Here is a 19,701-nt window from a genome sequence, read left to right on the forward strand (position 1 = left end):
AAAAAGAGAGTCTTATCGAAGAGTGTGAACGATATGTTGCATTCTTTGTCCAATCAGTGCTTGATTATGCAGCTCAAGAGGAGTTACAAGAAATTTCATATTTTTCCAAAGCTTTGACTCAGAGGTTACGTTAGATCCTATCAAAAGACATCGTACAGCTTTACTAACCTTTTTGTGAAAGATTTTCTTACCGGTAAGGGAAAAATTGCACGAGTTACATAAATGCTACAAGCAAATCGCACGGGCATTTCAAGAAAATGACCAGAGCACGAGTAAACGTTTTGAACAACCTTCGAACCCTGATTTATTCATAGATGATATTTTGGTCAGAGTAGACATGAAATTATAGCGTTCATTTTGTATACGGACGTGCAACGGGAAATAAACTTCGTAAAGTACGCATTAAATAAATTGCATCAATTTTCGATTCTACACTCAAAAATATTTGCATTAAAATTTCATAAGATGGTAACAATTTTTCTACGGTCAATCGTTCCATCCGACTTTCCACGCAAGCGCCACAAAGCGTCTTTGTCTGTTAGTATTTTCCGCAGCAGTTCAAACAGAGTTCTACCGTACGTCCGAAGGCATGAAAAAAGTAATATCAGTTGATATGAGTGAGAAAATCGGAAATTCTACGAATTATCGCAACGTCCATTACGAATCGGACGCCGAATACACGATACACGTCGCAAAGACATTGTTGAAACTGATCGGAATCTGGCCTAGAAGGGATACGTTCCTAGATAACGTTAAAATGTATATCCAAACAACGATAGTTTTTTTCCTTATGTGTTTCTTATTAGTACCACACGTGATTTATACTTATTTCGATTGCGAAAATCTGACCAAGTACATGAAAGTAATCGCCGCGCAGATTTTCAGCCTTTTGGCGGTCATCAAATTTTGGACGGTAATTTTTAATAGAAAAGAAATTAAATTTTGCTTAGACCAAATCGAAATACAATACAGGGACGTGAAATGCGAAGAGGATCGGCTGGTAATGATCAATTGTGCAAAGATTGGTCGATTTTTTACAATGATGTATTTGAGCCTTAGTTACACCGGTGCTTTGCCCTACCATATTATTTTACCTCTAATATCAGAGAGAATTGTGAAAGCTGACAATACCACTCAGATACCTTTGCCTTACTTGAGCGACTATATTTTCTTCGCTGTCGAAAATTCACCGATCTACGAGATCATGTTTGTCTTGCAAATATTCATCAGTAGCATTATACTGTCTACGAATTGTGGGATTTATAGCCTTATTGCCTCTATAACGATGCACTGTTGCGGCCTGTTCGAAGTTACCAGTAGAAGAATCGAGACACTTCATAAATGGAACAAATATGATTTACATGATCGCGTTGTTGATATCGTTCAGTACCATTTGAAAGCGATTGGGTAAGAATTTTTATATTATTTAGTAATTAAGTTTATAGCATTAATAAGTATCGTTTTATTATTACATTTGGTATTAACGAGTTTTACATTATTCGTGTATGGGACTTGAGAATAATAGAATATAGGACTGTATTTATAACACTGCAGGGATTGTGGATCCAAAAATTCTATCGTAGATAGATCATGTCATATCCGTGGAATACAGTGATTTTAATTTATACTACACACAGAAATACTTTTAGTACACAGAAAACAGATAGAATTTATCTATTATTAATTATTTTAACGATCAATTATTAAATAAAATAACAATAATAATGATAATTTATTTGTACCATAGTCTATTATCCTGAGGTAGTTGCCTATTCCAGGAATTAATTGCCTACTTAAGGAATTAACTATATTATATTCTCACATTGAATATATATCATATTTTATTTTATTGTGTTTATTAAACAGAATGTAAATACTTCTTTATCCCAATTACGTATAACATACATAAAAAATTACTGAGTTTTTTTGACATATAGAATTTATACATATATTGAATATGTAAATACATGTATGTGCAATAACTACTTTTTGTGGGCAAGCTTTACGATGTATGTACTTGAAAGTGTTTATAAAAATATTTCGCGTTCATCTTACAAATAAACTACATTTTCCACTGTGTTAAGAGAATTATATATTTGTATTAAATATTTAAGTGGTTATATTATATATATTTAACTACGTGTTTATCCACCATAGTTGGACTTTATGTATCATTGATAGTATTAGTATCAGAAATACCTCTATCAGTTTGAAGTATTCCTCTTTCAATCTAACAAATAATTCGAAAATTAAAGGAATCTGAAAATAAAGGGATTCTCAACTAACATAATAGTTAATATATTATACACTGTATATACAATACAATAATATATATTAATATACTATAGTATATTATTATACGTAATTATGACGATTATAAAAAATGTAATTATTGCAGTTTGATATGTGATCGTAATTAAAACACATTTTGTCGAAAACAAACAAGCGTCGAGGTTGTTCCAATGGCATATTCCATATAGTAACATACATTAATTTTTTCTTATCAATGCATATATACATTTTGATTACATCTGTTTGACGTTAAAAAATAAATTGCAGATACTCTGCATTGATTGGAAAATCACTCAGCATCGTATTTTTATCGGAGATGGTTGGCTGTACCATTATAATATGCTTCCTAGAATTCGGTGTGATCATGGTATAATAGAATGTAGTACTTAATTAAAATTAAAAAAAAAAAAAAAAATGAAATAATACGAGCTACTACAATCCACTGTTTTTTTTTTTAGGAATGGGAAGGTCATAAAACGTTGAGCACACTAACATATTTCGTATTAATGACATCGATTTTCGTAAATGTATTTATAATATCGTTCATCGGTGATCGTCTGAAACAAGAGGTACTCCTCCAATTTCAAACAAATTTGTTTTAATCAAACATGTTTGAAGTAAATTTCGATATTAATTCATATACGTCTCTCTTTTTTGATGTCGCTTTGTTTACCGAAAAGAGCGAGAGAATAGGGGAAACATCGTACTTTCTGCCATGGTATGATTTTCCGGTGGACGTAGCGAAGAATATAAACACAATCATGCTCAGAACCAATTTACCGTCGTGTTTATCTGGTGCGAACATATTAGAACTCTCGCTTCAAGCATTTTGTGAAGTAAGTCTCCGTACACATTATTTTAAATATATTGATAGAAAACTTCTTGAGCAGAGGAAGGATTATTGTAGGTTTGTAAAACTTCAGCAGCTTATTTCAATTTTCTACGAGCAATGACAGTATGAAGATATTTAACAACGTGTTCGAAGATAAATGTGATTAAGAATAACTAGTAGCACATTGCACATCAAGATGCTTTGAAAAAGATAATAAATATTCTTTTCTTATTTATCAGACTCTTCCATTCAATACAACGGACTCATTATTCAATAAAGCATAACAATGACCAATACAAAGAGAAGTATTCTTACCATAATCAGAAGATTGACGAAGTCATGTCGAATTGGCGCCACGGCCCACCACTTGGCGATGAACATTGTCGTGCCCTCCTGAATGGATTATATTGAGTCTGAAAAACACCGTAAAACGTTGAATTCATTCGGCAGATCCCGACTAAATTCAATAAACTCATTTTTAGAATCTCTATTTTTAATGTCGTTCTCCGTGATGCCCCAGAAAGCCTTAAACTTGAACTAACAGCTACCGTAACGGTGTTCTTACCGTAATCAGCACTCGAATTACGTGCGACGATGTTAATGGCTATCGCGCTTCGTAATAATAGTTAGAAAGAAACTATGTTACCGAGTGTGAACGATAACGTCGTATTCTTCAAATCAGCGCACGATTATGCAGTTCAAGAGAACTCACAAGAAATTTCATATTTTTTCCAAAAGAAAAGTTTTACTACCCTTTTCGTCGCAAACGATTTTCTTACCGATGACGGAAAACACGAAAAAGAAATTGGTCAAGTTGCACACATGTTACAAGTAAATCGCATGGCTATTACAAGAAAATGATCAAAACACGGGTAAACGTTTTGGACAATCTTCGAATTGCGATTTATTCATACGAGACAGTTCAATCGGAATGGATATAAATTGCAGCGTGCGCTTTGCAGCCGAGCATGTAGTTGCGCTACTTCCGGGAATAGACCTCGCGAAGTACGTATTAAATAAATTGCACTAATTTTCGAATCTGCACTCGAAATATTTGCATTAAGGTTTCATGAGATTGTAACAAATTGTCTTCGGACAATCGTTCCATCTGATTTTCTACGCAAGCGCCAAAGGCCAATGTCTGTTAATACTTTTTGCAACCTTTCGAACAGTGTTCTATCGCACGTCGGAAGAAATAGGACGCTGCACATACTATCGGCCGATATGAGCGAGAAAATAAAAAATATAATTTATCGTAACGACCATTACAAATCGGACTCCGAATACGTGATACACGTCGCCAAGACATTGTTAACGTTGATAGGAATTTGGCCTAGAAAGGATACGTTCCTAGATAACGTTAAAATGTATACCCAAACAGTAACAATTTTTATCCTCATGTGTTTCTTATTAGTACCACACGTGATTTATACTTATTTCGATTGTGAAGATCTAACCAAGTACATGAAGGTGATCGCCGCGCAGGTTTTTAGCCTTTTGGCAATCATTAAATTTTGGACGCTAATTTTTAATAGAAAAGAAATTCGATTTTGCTTGAACGAGATCGAAATACAGTACAAGGACGTGGAATGCGAGGAAGATCGGCTGATAATGCTGAATTGTGCAAAAGTTGGTCGATATTTTACAATGGTATATTTGGCCCTTGGTTACTCTGGTGCTTTACCCTACCATATTATTTTGCCTCTAATATCGGAGAGAATTGTGAAAGCTGACAATACCACTCAGATACCTTTGCCTTACTTGAGTGATTATGTTTTCTTCGTCGTCGAAGATTCACCGATCTACGAGATCACGTTTGTCATCCAGATGTGCATCAGTTGCATCATAATGACTACGAATTATGGAATTTATAGCTTGATTGCTTCTATAACGATGCATTCTTGCTGTTTGTTCGAAGTTACCAGTAGAAGAATCGAGAAGCTTCGTAAATGGGATAAACGGGATTTACACGATCGCATTGCTAATATCGTTCAATGTCATCTGAAAGCAATTGAGTAAGAATTATCATATTATTATATGTAATACATATTATGCCATATTATTATATGTAACTAGTTTTTCTTTGTTATATGTAAGGTTTGAGTACAAAGATTGCAGGTTTATTAATTTAACCCTGCAGAGGTCGTGGTACTAAAAATTTTGCCGTAGATCGTGATATATCCGACGAATATACAATAACAAACGCTAATCCTATTTTATAGACTGTTAACCTTTTTTCATACATATATTCTATAAAAATATAAATTCTTATGCAAAAATAGATACAATTTATCATTATTAAAATGTCAAATATCTATAACATATATGTATAACAAATGATAGTACTATATACTCGTAAGTATAGAAATATCTTAGATCCACAGTAATAAACGAAATAACAAAAATATTTTTTAAATCGACGATCTGTACGTGGAATATATAAATTTCATTTGTTATAACAGCTGTTTTTGGGGGCAAGCTTTGCAACGCATCTGTTTAAAAATGTTTACAAATCAACTAGGATCTCCACAGGGTTAACAAAGTGATATTGTTGTATATTGTATATGTATGTATTTAATGGTTATACTATGTTTCACTACACGGCCATACAACAAAGTTGCACTTTATGTAAAAATATTATCAAGAGGTCGTTCCCAAGATTTATTCTCGTCGTTCTTGTATCTATACGCGTCGGAACAACACTTCAGTGTTGTTATGCACCCTGCTTTCTGTTCGACTAGTTAGCGCGGTGTCTCGATGCTTTGGTCCCTATCATCCATCATCGCTACCATCGTTAAGGTATTCGTTCGAAATATTTGTCGATAGCAATATGACCTCGACCATACACCTAGTTGGCTTTCACATAGTATATAATTACTTATATTAATAATTTCTGAATTTTTTCTTAATTACAACTGCTCTTGTTTGACGTTTAAAAAATGACTTATAGATACTCTGCAGTTATTGGAAAATCTCTTAGCATCGTATTTCTATCGGAGATGGTTGGCTGTACCATTATAATATGCTTCCTAGAATTTGGCGTGATTATGGTATAGCAGAATTTAATATGTAATAATACGAAAGAAATTGAACAATAAAGAATTTTATAATCCACTGTTTTTTAGGAATGGGAAGATCATAAAACATTCAGTACAGTAACATATTTCGTATTAATGACATCGATGTTTGTAAACGTGTTTATAATATCATTCATTGGTGATCGTCTCAAACAAGAGGTACGCCTCTAGTTTCAAACGATCTCTTTTTATGAAACATGTTTGAAGTAAATAATGATATTAATTTGTATACGTCTCTCTTTCAATGTTGCTTTATTTACTGAAAAGAGCGAAAGAATAGGAGAAACAACGTACTTTCTGCCATGGTACGATTTTCCGTTGAACGAAGTTAAGAATGTAAGGACAATCATATTAAGAACTAGATTACCATCGAGTTTGTCTGGGGCTAATATATTAGATCTCTCGCTTCAAGCATTTTGCGACGTAAGTTCCGTATATATATGTTTTTTAAAACGTAGTAGTAGCACAACTTTGTAAACAGAAAAAGAAAAGAAGACAATTTTAGGTGGTTAAAACTTCAGCAGCATATTTCAATGTTCTGCGTGCAATGGCGGCATGAAAATTCACGCAAAAACAGATTTCGACTATATTCAACAACATATACGAAAATAAATGTGATTAAGAGTAAATATTAACACATTACACATGAAACTGTTTTAAAAAAGATAATAAACATTTTCTTTTTGTTTATTTCTCTCCTTCATTCTGCTCACCATTTTATTCAATACACATTGTGCCTAATATTCTATTAAATAACTATATGAACAACTCATTCCTCCCCACAATAGTTCTTTAAAATGACTAACTGTCAGAAATTGCGATCCCTGGAAAAATGGAAACAGAAAATGTTTCTTGCAAAATCATTGAATCAGTATTAACAAAATGAATTATGATCAAACACGACGATGCAACGAACTTCTGTAAATCTCTGTGGAAACACATAATTTTCTAGATACAGATATGGTATTTCCACGGGAAATTATATGCAGGAAAGTAGATGTTCTAAAAAGCTACTAGATTATAGAGGGATAGAGCGGAAAGGGATACTGGCCATACATTGGTTCAATTCAATAACTTGAAAAGTTTTCACAATACCTACCGGAAATCGATCTCTAAATTACTCTCAAGATACGTATAATTTCGCAAAATGATTATAGCGATTATTAGATATGACAGTAGACCATTCGATACTCACTTCGCGATGCTTAAAAATTTATAAACGCAAACGCAAGCGTATGCCTGTCGTTTGAAAGGGGTAGTGGTGTTTCCCTTTGTAAGCGTTTCATCACGCACATTTGACCAATCCAGCTTGCGCTTTCAGCCACTGGAAAAAGAAAATGATGAAAACAAAAGAAGCAAAAGATGAAAAAGGAATAGAAAAGGATTTGAAGCAAAGTTTAAGATACGTGGAACCCTTTATAATGGCACTCGGTGCCTGGCCACTCCCTCCAGAATCATCGTTGTGCATGAAGATATTGCAACGGGTTATTCGTTTCATTATTATTTTCTTGGCGTTGTTTTTCATCAGTCCAGGTTTTTATTACGTATTCTTCAAGGAAAAAAGCAACAAAAGGAAACTGCAAATAATAACGACGTACATCAACAGCTTGGTCCAGTTGATCAAGTACATTATTATATTGTGCAGGATGAAAGATATAAGAATACTGTCGGAGGAGATAAGGAACGATTGGTTACACAGCACGGAAGAAAATCGACGACTCTTTCGTGAGAACGCGAAGATCGGTGAAAGAGTGGTGTTCATAGCGGCCTTCACCTTATATTCTGGTGGTTTCTGCTATCGAACTATTCTTCCACTTACAAGGAGCAGTATTGTTTTACCGAATAATATTACTATACGAATATTACCCAGTCCAACATACCTTCCATTTATCAACGAACAGATCACTCCATATTATGAGATAATTTTCGTATTACAAGTTTTGAGTGGTTTTTGCATCTACACAGTATTTAGCGGTGCCATTGGGATTATGATGATGATATGCTTGCATACATGCGGTTTATTAAGGATTTTAATGGACAAATTGGTGGATCTCACCGACAAGTCAAATACTAGCGAGAAAATTATTCAAGAGAAGATTGTAAATATTGTTGAATATCATAGGAAGATCAAAAGGTAAGTGGAAGATTGGAGAACTCATGATAAAAACAAAACTCGTAATGGAATCGTTATTATACAAGAACATTTGTGTTTTAACTTAGAGTCGAATTAATTTTAAACCGCTCCATAAACACTTTTGTCATTAGGAGCACACTTTCTCGATATTATTGGTCACATTGAAGATACTAGATTAATCTTGTGCTCCGTATTTTCTTTATTAGAATAGAATAGGCAACGTGAACAAAAATTTCTTGTAATGAGTTCTTTAATCGAATCCGAGGATTTGTTTAGTGACGAAGTATCAAATATCATATTCATAGTGTCCATCATCGTCCTTTCAGATTCTTAAGTAACGGACAACAGCTCTCCGAGTACGTTTCTTTTCTTGAGCTCTTTAACGGCGCGGGTATTGTCTGTTTGATAGGATATGCTGTCATAGTGGTACGAGCGATATAAAGATAAATTGATGAACTTTTTTAAATAAATCATAGATTATATTTCAGGAATGGGAAAATCTTAATAGCGTCTCTATAGTGGTGTGCTTTACTCTGCTAATAACTTTCACGTTCACCTGCTATACGATCTGTTCTATTGGCCAACTTCTTTCTGACGAAGTACGTAGACTGCGGATATTTCTACAAATTCATAATACGTGTAGACACAACTAAAGAAATACAGTCTAAGCACAGGTCTTTTTCAGCTTCTAAATATAACGAGTATTATATTCTCGATATTTTATACATTATAATAGATAAATTATAATGGACACCAGAATTTTGGAAACTGTGCTACTATTGTTAATTCAAATAAATAATAGAAATATTCTTTTTCTTAGCATAACTGATAATTAATTTATTTAATTGTAGATTAGTTATAAAAGAACACAACAGTTTGTCAGTAGTAGTTTATGTGTTTACTGTATTCATAAAAATTTAAATTTGCACAAACATCTGTACTTCATTGTTATGTACTACTCTTAATATCACTAATAACGTGAAATTTGTTGTCAACTTTCTTACCAGAGCAATAATCTTGCACAAACGTGCGTCACGTTAGATTGGTACCGTCTCCCAATGAAACAGGCTCGGTATGTGGTACTAATGATGATTATGTCGAATGATCCAATAAAATTGACTGCGGTGAAAGTGATGGATGTATCTTTATCGACCTTTAGCGATGTAAGTACATATTAAGACTATAATCTCACAAAACTTTTGTTCACGCTGCAAAATATATTTTCTAGATTATGAAAGCGTCAATGGGATATTTAAATATGCTACGAAACGTGACTTAATGACTTATTAATTTTGCATAAAACTTATGAAGCGTAGTATAGTGCCACATAGAGATCTTATAGCAATGAATACCGTGGTATATTTTTTATTTTAGTTTACTAGATTTTACAGTTCCTGGACTACATGTTTCCAGACACTTAAGCAAAAACCGAAATTTCAAAACGTTTTGTATAATAACTGCATGTAATATATTTCTGAAAGCTTCGTATAAGTGTTCAAATTTTTTCGTGTAACCACTGTAACAGAGTATCAGTTGAAAAGCAGTTATCGCTAAAAATAACGTAGTAGTCTGCTATCCAACTCAGCGCGGTTTCTGTCCTCCATGAAATCATTCGCTTCATTCTACAATAACAGGTAATTTTAAAACCATAGTTTCCGTAATACTTTAATAATTGAACTGCAAATATGTATATACATACTGTGTATACAGCTCTTTTCCCTTGTGCATAATACCCTTTTACGTCTATATCGTTTTATTAAAACTTACTGTGTGACAATGAACAATAAACAAATTGTATCCTCTCGAAAATGTATATTATTACGATATAATTGCGAATTGGCCGAATATTACAAAATTTATATGAAAATTTATGTATTCATTTTTTGTACTGTCTATTTGGAAGTAGTTGACTTCTGTAAATGATTGTGATAGAAATCTATTTGCGTCGTCATATATTTCGAAGTCGTACCGTAACTGTAACATGTCGAGCAAAATATTCGTCGCTCTCTGGACAAACACTCACTTTCGTAGATTACGAAGGATGCTGCTGGTAGCTCGTCATTGCGTAGATCTCGCGAGGAAATTGTTCTTGAAACATGTTTCGGCGTTTAAGTTTGTTGGTCACTGTTCTTCATTCTTAAACGTTTCGCTTCTTATCAAGAATCGATCGTTTCGCCTGGACTGAGCTAGGAATTTTAGAGAAGTAATTGCAGAAACGTCTTGATATTCTGAGATTTTTAGTCATTGCCCTGCATTCTTGGACGTCTTTGGGCGTCGTGACGGAATCCAAGAGCTGTTTTGGTATCACAAGGTGTTAATCGCTGCCCTTCACTCTTGGGTATGTGTGTGTGACTCCAACGCGTCATTGCGAATCCGTGTCGACTACCAACATTGGAGATATTTTAGAGACTACAATTACACATCTCTCAGACTTCCTAGGTGTTGTGGGTCTTTGGCTTTTTCAATCCAGCTTAGTATGCGTCGCCACAAGAATTACTTTCCCTGGAAACGTTTCCTGGAAAATTGTTGAACCAGCATTAACAAAATGAATCATCATCGAAAATCACATCGATGAAATAAAACTCTGCAAAACACCGTAGAAACGCGTAATTTTCTAGATACAGATATTTCGATATAAAAGCTGTGGTATTTTTATGGAAAATTATACGCAGAAAGGTAGATGTTCCAGAAAGCTACTAGATTATAGAGGGATAGAGCGGAAAGGGCTACTGGCAATGCTTTGGTTCAATTCAATAATTTGAAAAGTTTTCACCGTATCTGCCGGAAATCGAACTCCAAATTACTCTCAAGATATGTACAATTTCGCAGAATGATTACTGCGATTACTAAATGTGATAGTAGACGCCACTCGATACTCACTTCGCGATTCTTAAAAATTTATGAATGCGAACGCAGCTGTCTCTATGCCGCTTGAAAGGAGTAAGGGTTTTACCCTCCGAAAGAGGTAGTGGTCTTGCTCTTCGAAAGGAATTTCATCACACACACGTGACTAATCAAGCTCGAGCTATCAGCCATTGGAAAAAATATGATTAAAACGGAAGAAGAATCAAACAAAGAAGAAAGGGAGAAGGACTTGAAACAAAGTTTAAGATACGTGGAGCCCCTCTTAATGGCACTTGGTGCCTGGCCACTTCCTCCAGAGTCATCGTTGTGCATGAAGATATTTCAACGTGTTATTCCTGTCATTAGTATTTTCTTGGCGTTATTTGTCATTTGTCCGGGCTTTTTTTGCGTATTCTTCAAGGCAGGAGGCACCAGAAGGCAAATGGAACTGTTGTCGGCGTTCATCAACAGTCTGATCCAGTTGATCAAGTATATTATCATATTGAACAGCATGAACGATATAAGAACGCTGACGGAGGAGATAAGGAACGATTGGTTACACAGCACAGAAGAAAGTCGACGACTCTTTCGTGAGAACGCTAAGATCGGTGATAGAGTGGTGTCCATAGTGGCCATCACCATGTACTCTGGAGGTTTATGCTATCGTACGATTCTTCCTCTTTCGAAGGGCAGAATTATTTTACCGAATAATACTACTATAAGACTATTGCCCAGTTCAACATACCTCCCATTTATCAACGAACAGATCACTCCGAATTACGAGATAATTTTCGTATTGCAAGTTTTGAGTGGCTTATTCATCTACACAGTATTCAGCGGTGCCATTGGGGTTATGATGATGATATGCTTGCATACATGCGGCTTAATAAGGATTTTAACGGAAAAATTGATGGATCTCATCGACAAGTCGAATACTAGCGAGAAAATTATTCAAGAGAAGATCGTAAATATCGTTGAGTATCACAGGAAAATCAAAAAGTAAGTGGAAGATTGGAGAACTCATAACAAAAACAATTCGTGTCAAATTTTTCGATTTCTTTGATAATTACGCATTTCAGTAGTAAGAATGCAAAGCTCGTAATGGAATCGTTATTATACAAGAACATCTGTGTCTTAACTTAAAGTCGAATAAATCTTAAACCTCGATATTATTGGCCATATTGAAGATACTATAGTAGAATAATCTTATGCTCCTTATTTTCTCTATTAGAGTAGAATATTGAACGTGAACAAAAATCGTTCTTGTCATGAGTTCTTTAATCGAATCCGAGGATTTGTTTAGTGAAAGTGTCAAATATCATATTCATAGCGTCCACCATCGTCCTTTCAGATTCTTAAGTAAAGGACAACTGCTCTCCGAGTACATTTCGTTTTTTGAGCTCCTTAATGGCACGATTATTATCGGTTTGCTAGGATATTGTGTTATACTGGTACGGGCAATGTAAAGTCAAATTGATCAGTTTTTTTTTTTTTTAATAAATCATAGACTATATTTCAGGAATGGGAAAGTCATAATACCGTCGGTTTAATGGTGTACATTACATTGCTAACAACTTTCACGTTCACCTCCTATACGATTTGTTCTATTGGCCAACTTCTTCTTGACGAAGTAGGTAGATTACGGGTATTTCTTTAAATTCATAATACTTGTAGATGTAACTGAAGAAATACAGTCTAAGCACAGGTCTTTTTCAGCTTCTAAATATAACGAGTATTATATTCTCGATATTTTATACATTACAATAGATAAGTTATAATGGACACCAGAATTTTGGAAACTGTGCTATTATTGTTAATTCAAATAAATAATAAAAATCCTCTTTTTCTTAGCATAACTGATAATTTATTTATTTAATTGCAGATTAGTTGTAAAAGAACACAACAGTTTGTCGGCAGTAGTTAATGTGTTTACTGTATTCATAAAAGTTTAAATTTGCACAAACATCCGCACTTCATTATTATGCATCGCTTTTAATATCATTAATAACATGAACTTTGTTGTCAACTTTTTTACCAGAGCAATAATTTTGCACGAACGTGCGTCACATTAGACTGGTATCGTCTCCCGGTGAGAAAGACTCGGTATATGATAATGATAATCATTATGTCGAGTGATCCAATAAAATTGACGGCGGCCAAAGTGATGGATGTATCTTTGTCAACCTTTGGCGATGTAAGTACATATTAAACATCAGTTTAATATTTACTTACCGCAAAATTTCTGTACGCTCTGCAAAATGTATTTTCTAGATCATGAAAGGGGCTATGGGATATTTAAATATGCTAAGAAAAGTTAATTAATATCCTACTGATCTTGCATGAAACTTACAAGGTATAGTGTCACTTGAAGATATTATAGCAATGAATCGAATCGAAATATATTCTATACCTTATTTTACTAGTTTTTACAATTACATGTTTCTTGACGCTTAAGTATGTGCCTACTGAAATTTGTAAACTTTTGTATAGTATCCGCATATAATATATTTTTGAAAGCTTTACACATGTTTAAATTCTTTCCTGAACCATTGTAATAGAATATCAGTTGGAACATAGTTGTCACCGAAAATGACAATATGAAATAATTCGCTTTATTCTAAAATAACGTATAATTTTAAAACCGCAATTTTCTTAGTACTTTAATAATTACGTTGTAAATATGTACACACATATGTGTACTACTCGTTCCTCTTGTACGTGGTACTATCCTTTTACGCTTATCTCTATGGTAATCTTCATTCACATCCGCTGCAAACTACGCAGCCGGTGAAAAAACTTCTGTCGAGAATTAGAGAATATTGTAGCCATATTTATTAGGGATTTATTAGGGAATAAAACGAACGAGCTTTCGAATCAGTCAGATACAAATGAAGACGTTGTATAGAAGAAGATCGTAGATATCGTTGAACATCAAACAAAAATCAGAGAGGTAGCTTTTTTTGAATATCGTATAAGATAGTGTACTATTTTCTACAAAGGCAATTGGTATATAGTTTAGATCTTAGATATATGATTAATGCGATTTCTTAAGTAATCGATACGAGTAATTTTCCAGTGAGAGTCACTGCTTTCTATGATTTTATTAATTGTGGCTTTCTCGTGTTATATCTTATCGTGTACGTTATAATTTGTTCTACTGTAACTGAAGTATTTACACTCTTCTTTAGTTATTCATTTCTTACACGATTAATGTCTCGGCGAGGAAGATAAAATTAGATAACTTGGATATTTTTGAATTAAATGTGTGAATTAGCGTAATATTAAATGTTACTGAATTGGATAAAATCTTGTGGAAAAATAAATAACTGATATAAATAATCAATAAAACTGTATTCGCAATGTGCTACATTGATCAATTTCTTATCGACTAAGTATTCAATCGATTATGTTTTTAAAGCAAATACAACATCCCTGTGGTGTTTATTGAAAATTTGATTTTTGATAAAACGGAAATATCAGCTGATGTCTATTACGTTGAACTGGTGTACTATTTTCATCGAAAAAAATGCGCTGCTTGATACCAGTGATTATTATGTCGATTTATCAAATAAAAATCACCGCCGTCTGAGTTGTATCTTTAACTGCCTTCACCTTCACGATGTAAACATGAAATCATTAGAATTCCATATTTTGATATTTTCGAACGTGCTGTGAAATATATTTTCCAGATCATAAATCGTCGATGAGGTACTTCGATGTGTTACGAAGTACTCTTTAATAGAAAGTTAAAGAGTACATTTAAATTTACGAAGTATGTACTATTACGTTTGCTATAGAACTAGTTAGATTGTATAAAATATATGATGTACGACATTCTGTTATTGAGGATGTAAAAATTTGTCGTTGAAACTGGTATTTCTTTATTTTTCTATATAGCTGTTCAATTTATTTTGAAATGATTAATTTCCATATCGTTAATAGCTTAACAAACAATCGTAATAACTTTTTCCATTAGTCTGAAAATTCTAATAGTTGATACAATGTGCCCTCTTCACGTATGCAATCCTTTTATATTAATCCTTTTATATTTATGTAGTATCTCGGACATAAGGCCTAGGAGTTAGCAGGTAAATCACACACAATGTCGCGAGAGCCGAGACGTTTTTAAACTATAAACAATGTCTCGAGAGCCGAGGTGCCGATGGGCCCGTAAATGTGTCATCGGTCCTTCAAAGGAATACTTCGATAGAAAAGGTCTGCGTGGTTTTGGCCACGAGCGGTCACAGAACACGCGTGTGGTGGGTTTTCGGGAAGGCAAAAGACATGCGAGAGCAGGGAGTTTTGAGTTGACCGAAGCGGGTAAATCGAGAAGTCAGTCGGAGAGTGCGAGTTGTGTTGTCGAGATAGTGCTGTTAGCGTTGACGATCCGTTGTGTCGAGAGTCGTCTAGATTATAGCGTGTTATTGCGATTAGTTCATGTTAAATTACCATCGTTTTACTGTCTATAATTGTACAATCCATTCATTGTAAATAAACTACAAATATTAGGATATAATAACGTTATATTCCATTGAAGATACTACATTTTTATTAATCCTTTTATATTTATTATTTATATGACTTATGCAGTCATCTCGTTCGCATGCAAAACTTATGTAGAAAATATCACAATATTTTAATTACACTATCATCAAATTTCAATATGCGTAATTTTCTCACAAATATTATATATAACACATTACAATTTCTTTTATTGTATCTGATCCCGTCATAACATTTCATTGAGTCTTTTTCAACTATCACAGCAAAGGCTATCCCCTCAACGATTGAAAAAATGATTCGTGTAAGAAAATACGACATTGATACATATTAAACTATAACTTTTTACTGGCGAAGGGCAGCCACTCCATACGTGTAATTTCAATCAATTTTCCATTGGGTTATAAGAATTTCAGACGGCACATCGCAATCCCTTCATGTACAGTGATCGTCTCAATAACAGCAATTTATTTCTAAGTTCGCCTGGATTTATTATTTTATGCACGCAAGCGCGGGGAAGGCTTTGGAACGAACACTGTTTAACCTTGCGTCATGCCTAGTCATGTGCGGGACATTCATCCGACTAAAAAATGTCACGGTTAGGGAACACAGAGGAAAACCTCAAACACTTTGTAAAGTTCATCTATCCACCAATGAAGTTGATCGGCGCCTGGCCAAAATCCACCACCACTTCTACGTTTTCAAAGGCTATAAAATGGGGTTTAATTGTCTCCGCTTACTTCCTACAACTGTTGGTCTTTGTACCAGGTGTACTGTATCTATTTCTGAAAGAGAAGAATGGCAAAAGGCGGATTCATATTATGATACCACACATAAATGGCTTTAGCCAACTGTGCAAGTATACCATCCTATTGCGACGAACAAGCGAGTTTAGCAAAATATTGGATCAATTGAGCGACGATTGGATAGACGCCACAGAAGATAATCGTCATATTTTCCGTATGAGAGCGAATATTGGACATAGGATGGTGTTGACAGTAGCAATTACTATGTACACCACAGGTCTCTTTTATCGTATAATTCTACCACTCTCGAAGGGTAGAATCGTCTTACCGAATAACACGACTATGAGGATGCTACCGTGTCCGGTTTACTTCGTCTTCTTCAATGAACAGTCTACTCCTTATTACGAGATAATTTTTGTTCTGCAAATTATGGGTGGATTTCTTAATTATACGATTCTGTGTAGTACCATGGGTGTGTGCTTGATGCTCTGCTTGCACTTAAGCAGTTTGTTGAGGATTCTGATGAACAAAATGATCGAGCTTACGAGTCAGTTAGATACAAGCGAGACAGCTGTGCAGGAGAAGATATCGGATATTGTTGCCTATCAAACGAAAGTCAAAGGGTGAGTAATACGTGCTTTTGGTAGTGTTAATATTGAGTTTTATCGAGATAAAAACAGTGTTAGATATACGTATTCAATTATACGGTTACATTTTAACTCTAATTAAATAATGTTCAATGTAAGAATTAGTATAACCTTGGTTTTAAATTAGTTAGTTTAAAATTATATTTAATGATATTCGATAGAACTCCATATATCTGAACTCTATTCATTAAAAGCAAATTTTAATTAATGTCCGATCACTTAGAATGCCTCGGATCAAATCCTTTTATCTGAAAAGAAATACTACAATGTGAATGAAATATAATAAGTAGGAAAGAACGTTGGCCAACTCTTATGAAGAGTATACCTCTTCCAATGTGTAAATCCATACCTCTTCCATTGTATAAATTACAGGTATGAGTTCGAATAAATGGAGTTCCACTGTAGAAAATAACGAACATTAAACGTATGGTGATCGAAATTTGATTTCAGATTTGCGAATAGCGTGGAAGAGATCACACCGTACCTTTACTTTTTCGAGATATTTAATTACGCTATAGAAGCGTGCATAGTGGGATACTGTATTATCGTGGTATGAATGAATGATCCTAAAATCTTCGTTGAGAACAATGATTATTTCTATAAATCTTTATTGTCGTATGTCAGGAATGGGAAGAAAGCAATGCTGCCTCTATAATCGTGTACCTTATGTTTCAAGGAATTTGCATATTTTGCAACTACGCGATGTGCTACATTGGTCAACTTCTTATCAACGAAGTATGTAATCGATTATGTTTTTGAAACAAATACAACATCCCTGTGGTGTTTATTGAAAATTTGATTTTTAATAGAGCGAAAATGTCAGGCTGATGTCTATTACGTTGAACTGGTATCGATTTCCTATGAAGAAAGCACGCAGTTTGATATTAATCATTATTATGTCGAATTATCCAATAAAACTCACAGCAGGAAAGATTGTAGACATATCATTAGCCACTTTCACTGATGTACGTATCAAGAATTGAAATTTCTGCATTACATTTATTATATATGGCGGCAATAACATTTTTCAGATCATAAAGGCGTCGGTGGGATACTTGAACGTGTTACGGAAAGTCACATAAACTCTGATAGTTTTTGGAAACTACAATTGAAATAGACAATTTTGAAGTTACTACTTACTTTTGAAGTTATTTACAATCTTAGATACTCGCAGTTATGTGTACTAGTTGTACCTCTCACGTGCTGGACACTTTTGTATTACATTTCCCCAGCTACTACGATAATCATTCCATCCACTGTAGATTTCCCAATCAGTAAAAAGGTTCTATAGACAATTATAAAATATCGTAACTATATTGACATGAAATTTCGTAACATTTCATTTGTCTATAAATATTTTTCTTTTAATATCTTAGCATATTATTCACAACATTTAATTAGAATTTTCGGAAGTCATTGTAGACAAAGATTACTTCTCCAGCAACCGAAGCTCTAATAATAAAGCTTTTTGTCCAATGAGGAAACCTATACAATGCAAGCAAAACTCATAACTAATAATCCCGAGCAATATCTTATGTTTTTGAGGCCACGGTTAAGTATAATGTATGATAAGTGAATTTTAGAAATGGTTGCAGACCCTTGAAAACTAAGTCCGGTAGACAATTTTGATGTTATTACCACGGTGTTTTTCTCCTTAGAAGGAGTGAACTGAACTGTGGATATGTGTACAATTTGTTCTCATTCTGCACCGAATGAGACAATAATCGCTATTCTCCTTCGCTACTAATTTTGCAAAAAACTTCGCTAGGAAGTTGTAGCGAATATGATGATCGAACTATCGGATCAGCCTGACACGAGCGAGTATGCTGTGCACAAAATGATCAAAGATATTGTTGAATATCGAACGAAGGTTAAAGAGTGAGTCGGAATAATTTATGTTCGCCGATATACAAAACAGATATGTAAGATATTAGAGTGCATGGTGTGTGCAAATTAATTTTAGATTTTCTGACAAGGTCGAACATATTATGTCGTATGTAAGTTGTTTGGAGATTTTCAATGGTACGTGCATTACCCGTATGCTAGGATACTGTATTATCATGGTAAACGATTCAAATAGATTAATTCTATGAAGCTCTGTCGAAAAGCAAAATAATGTAATTATTTACATAACGTGTTGTTATATATTTAGGAATGGGAAAACAGCGATACCGTTGCTGTAATAATCTACGTTGTGTTCCAAACGAGTTGCATGTTTATTGTTTTTACAATGTGTTATACTGGACAACTTCTTATCAACGAAGTAAGTTATCAATTATTTGTTAATAGTTCTTTATACACGTTGGCAATAATCTTTCTCGTAGTTTTATATTTGTATATTTTCTCAAACTGATCACTTCCGCTTTCCTAATGATTCTTCATTCTTTTTAGTAGAGCATATATGATCAAGCGTGTAATTTCTCGGAGACTAAGTGATCGCTAGTGTTGATCAGATCAGTTTCTGTATATTTAAACTATCAGTGTGACAAATGATAATTTCCTGCTTTAATTCCAAAATATATCTTATAACGTTCGATTGAATTTCTTTAAATTATCCCTGCCAAGGTCTGCGCTTCAACAATTGAAAAAGTGAAACTATTGTGTCGTATAAATGAGTTTAGATAGGCAA

The 19,701-nt window shown here is 34.0% G+C and overlaps 5 protein-coding genes and 1 long non-coding RNA gene across 7 annotated transcripts; 5 read left to right on the forward strand and 1 right to left on the reverse strand.

The window, feature by feature from the left end:
• The first annotated feature begins 429 nt into the window (after nt 1-429).
• Nucleotides 430-3,992, forward strand: LOC122572229 (putative odorant receptor 92a). Of its 2 annotated transcripts, XM_043736996.1 has the most exons (5): nt 430-1,407; nt 2,560-2,659; nt 2,751-2,861; nt 2,973-3,128; nt 3,200-3,992. In XM_043736996.1, the coding sequence occupies exons 1-5, from the start codon at nt 590-592 to the stop codon at nt 3,251-3,253; spliced, it is 1,239 nt and encodes a 412-aa protein (XP_043592931.1). In that variant the 5' UTR covers nt 430-589; the 3' UTR covers nt 3,254-3,992. The 2 variants fall into 2 exon arrangements, with proteins under 2 accessions (XP_043592931.1, XP_043592920.1); XM_043736985.1 differs by having other exon boundaries at nt 2,973-3,992.
• LOC122572443 lies at nt 3,127-5,009 on the reverse strand. Its single transcript, XR_006318456.1, has 3 exons — nt 4,875-5,009; nt 3,440-3,537; nt 3,127-3,232 (listed from the first exon to the last, which is right to left on the reverse strand). It is a non-coding gene; the product is annotated as an uncharacterized LOC122572443 (long non-coding RNA).
• Nucleotides 4,009-10,047, forward strand: LOC122572212. The gene is made up of 6 exons (XM_043736951.1): nt 4,009-5,139; nt 7,847-8,335; nt 8,662-8,761; nt 8,824-8,934; nt 9,343-9,498; nt 9,564-10,047. The coding sequence occupies exons 1-6, from the start codon at nt 4,262-4,264 to the stop codon at nt 9,612-9,614; spliced, it is 1,785 nt and encodes a 594-aa protein (XP_043592886.1). The 5' UTR covers nt 4,009-4,261; the 3' UTR covers nt 9,615-10,047.
• On the forward strand, nt 5,152-6,902 carry LOC122572410. The gene is made up of 5 exons (XM_043737350.1): nt 5,152-5,690; nt 6,075-6,174; nt 6,250-6,360; nt 6,469-6,624; nt 6,707-6,902. The coding sequence occupies exons 2-5, from the start codon at nt 6,124-6,126 to the stop codon at nt 6,758-6,760; spliced, it is 372 nt and encodes a 123-aa protein (XP_043593285.1). The 5' UTR covers nt 5,152-5,690; nt 6,075-6,123; the 3' UTR covers nt 6,761-6,902.
• Nucleotides 10,048-11,465: 1,418 nt separating the features above from the next.
• LOC122573754 (odorant receptor 85b-like) lies at nt 11,466-13,745 on the forward strand. The gene is made up of 5 exons (XM_043740579.1): nt 11,466-12,178; nt 12,531-12,630; nt 12,699-12,809; nt 13,218-13,373; nt 13,451-13,745. The coding sequence occupies exons 1-5, from the start codon at nt 11,466-11,468 to the stop codon at nt 13,499-13,501; spliced, it is 1,131 nt and encodes a 376-aa protein (XP_043596514.1). The 3' UTR covers nt 13,502-13,745.
• Nucleotides 13,746-16,269: 2,524 nt separating this feature from the next.
• LOC122572327 (odorant receptor 4-like) lies at nt 16,270-18,681 on the forward strand. The gene is made up of 5 exons (XM_043737188.1): nt 16,270-17,048; nt 17,523-17,622; nt 17,697-17,807; nt 17,882-18,037; nt 18,104-18,681. Exons 1-5 carry the CDS (start codon nt 16,270-16,272, stop codon nt 18,152-18,154), a joined length of 1,197 nt encoding a protein of 398 aa, XP_043593123.1. The 3' UTR covers nt 18,155-18,681.
• Nucleotides 18,682-19,701: the final 1,020 nt, after the last annotated feature.

The sequence above is a fragment of the Bombus pyrosoma genome, linkage group LG2 (genome assembly GCF_014825855.1).
Source record: "Bombus pyrosoma isolate SC7728 linkage group LG2, ASM1482585v1, whole genome shotgun sequence".
Taxonomy (NCBI): domain Eukaryota; kingdom Metazoa; phylum Arthropoda; class Insecta; order Hymenoptera; family Apidae; genus Bombus; species Bombus pyrosoma.

Excerpts from the sequence above, each read along its gene's own strand:
- LOC122572229 (XM_043736985.1), top strand. The coding sequence starts at position 590 with ATGAAAAAAGTAATATCAGTTGATATGAGTGAGAAAATCGGAAATTCT. Across the intron at positions 1,408-2,559 it reads TACCATTTGAAAGCGATTGG|ATACTCTGCATTGATTGGAA; the intron begins GTAAGAATTTTT and ends AATAAATTGCAG. Across the intron at positions 2,862-2,972 it reads GTGATCGTCTGAAACAAGAG|AGCGAGAGAATAGGGGAAAC; the intron begins GTACTCCTCCAA and ends TTTACCGAAAAG.
- LOC122572212 (XM_043736951.1), top strand. The coding sequence starts at position 4,262 with ATGTCTGTTAATACTTTTTGCAACCTTTCGAACAGTGTTCTATCGCAC. Across the intron at positions 5,140-7,846 it reads TGTCATCTGAAAGCAATTGA|GATGAAAGATATAAGAATAC; the intron begins GTAAGAATTATC and ends TATATTGTGCAG. Across the intron at positions 9,499-9,563 it reads CTTTATCGACCTTTAGCGAT|ATTATGAAAGCGTCAATGGG; the intron begins GTAAGTACATAT and ends TATATTTTCTAG.
- LOC122572410 (XM_043737350.1), top strand. The coding sequence starts at position 6,124 with ATGGTTGGCTGTACCATTATAATATGCTTCCTAGAATTTGGCGTGATT. Across the intron at positions 6,175-6,249 it reads TAGAATTTGGCGTGATTATG|GAATGGGAAGATCATAAAAC; the intron begins GTATAGCAGAAT and ends ACTGTTTTTTAG. Across the intron at positions 6,625-6,706 it reads CGCTTCAAGCATTTTGCGAC|GTGGTTAAAACTTCAGCAGC; the intron begins GTAAGTTCCGTA and ends AGACAATTTTAG.
- LOC122573754 (XM_043740579.1), top strand. The coding sequence starts at position 11,466 with ATGGCACTTGGTGCCTGGCCACTTCCTCCAGAGTCATCGTTGTGCATG. Across the intron at positions 12,631-12,698 it reads TAGGATATTGTGTTATACTG|GAATGGGAAAGTCATAATAC; the intron begins GTACGGGCAATG and ends ACTATATTTCAG. Across the intron at positions 13,374-13,450 it reads CTTTGTCAACCTTTGGCGAT|ATCATGAAAGGGGCTATGGG; the intron begins GTAAGTACATAT and ends TGTATTTTCTAG.
- LOC122572327 (XM_043737188.1), top strand. The coding sequence starts at position 16,270 with ATGTCACGGTTAGGGAACACAGAGGAAAACCTCAAACACTTTGTAAAG. Across the intron at positions 17,623-17,696 it reads TGGGATACTGTATTATCGTG|GAATGGGAAGAAAGCAATGC; the intron begins GTATGAATGAAT and ends GTCGTATGTCAG. Across the intron at positions 18,038-18,103 it reads CATTAGCCACTTTCACTGAT|ATCATAAAGGCGTCGGTGGG; the intron begins GTACGTATCAAG and ends AACATTTTTCAG.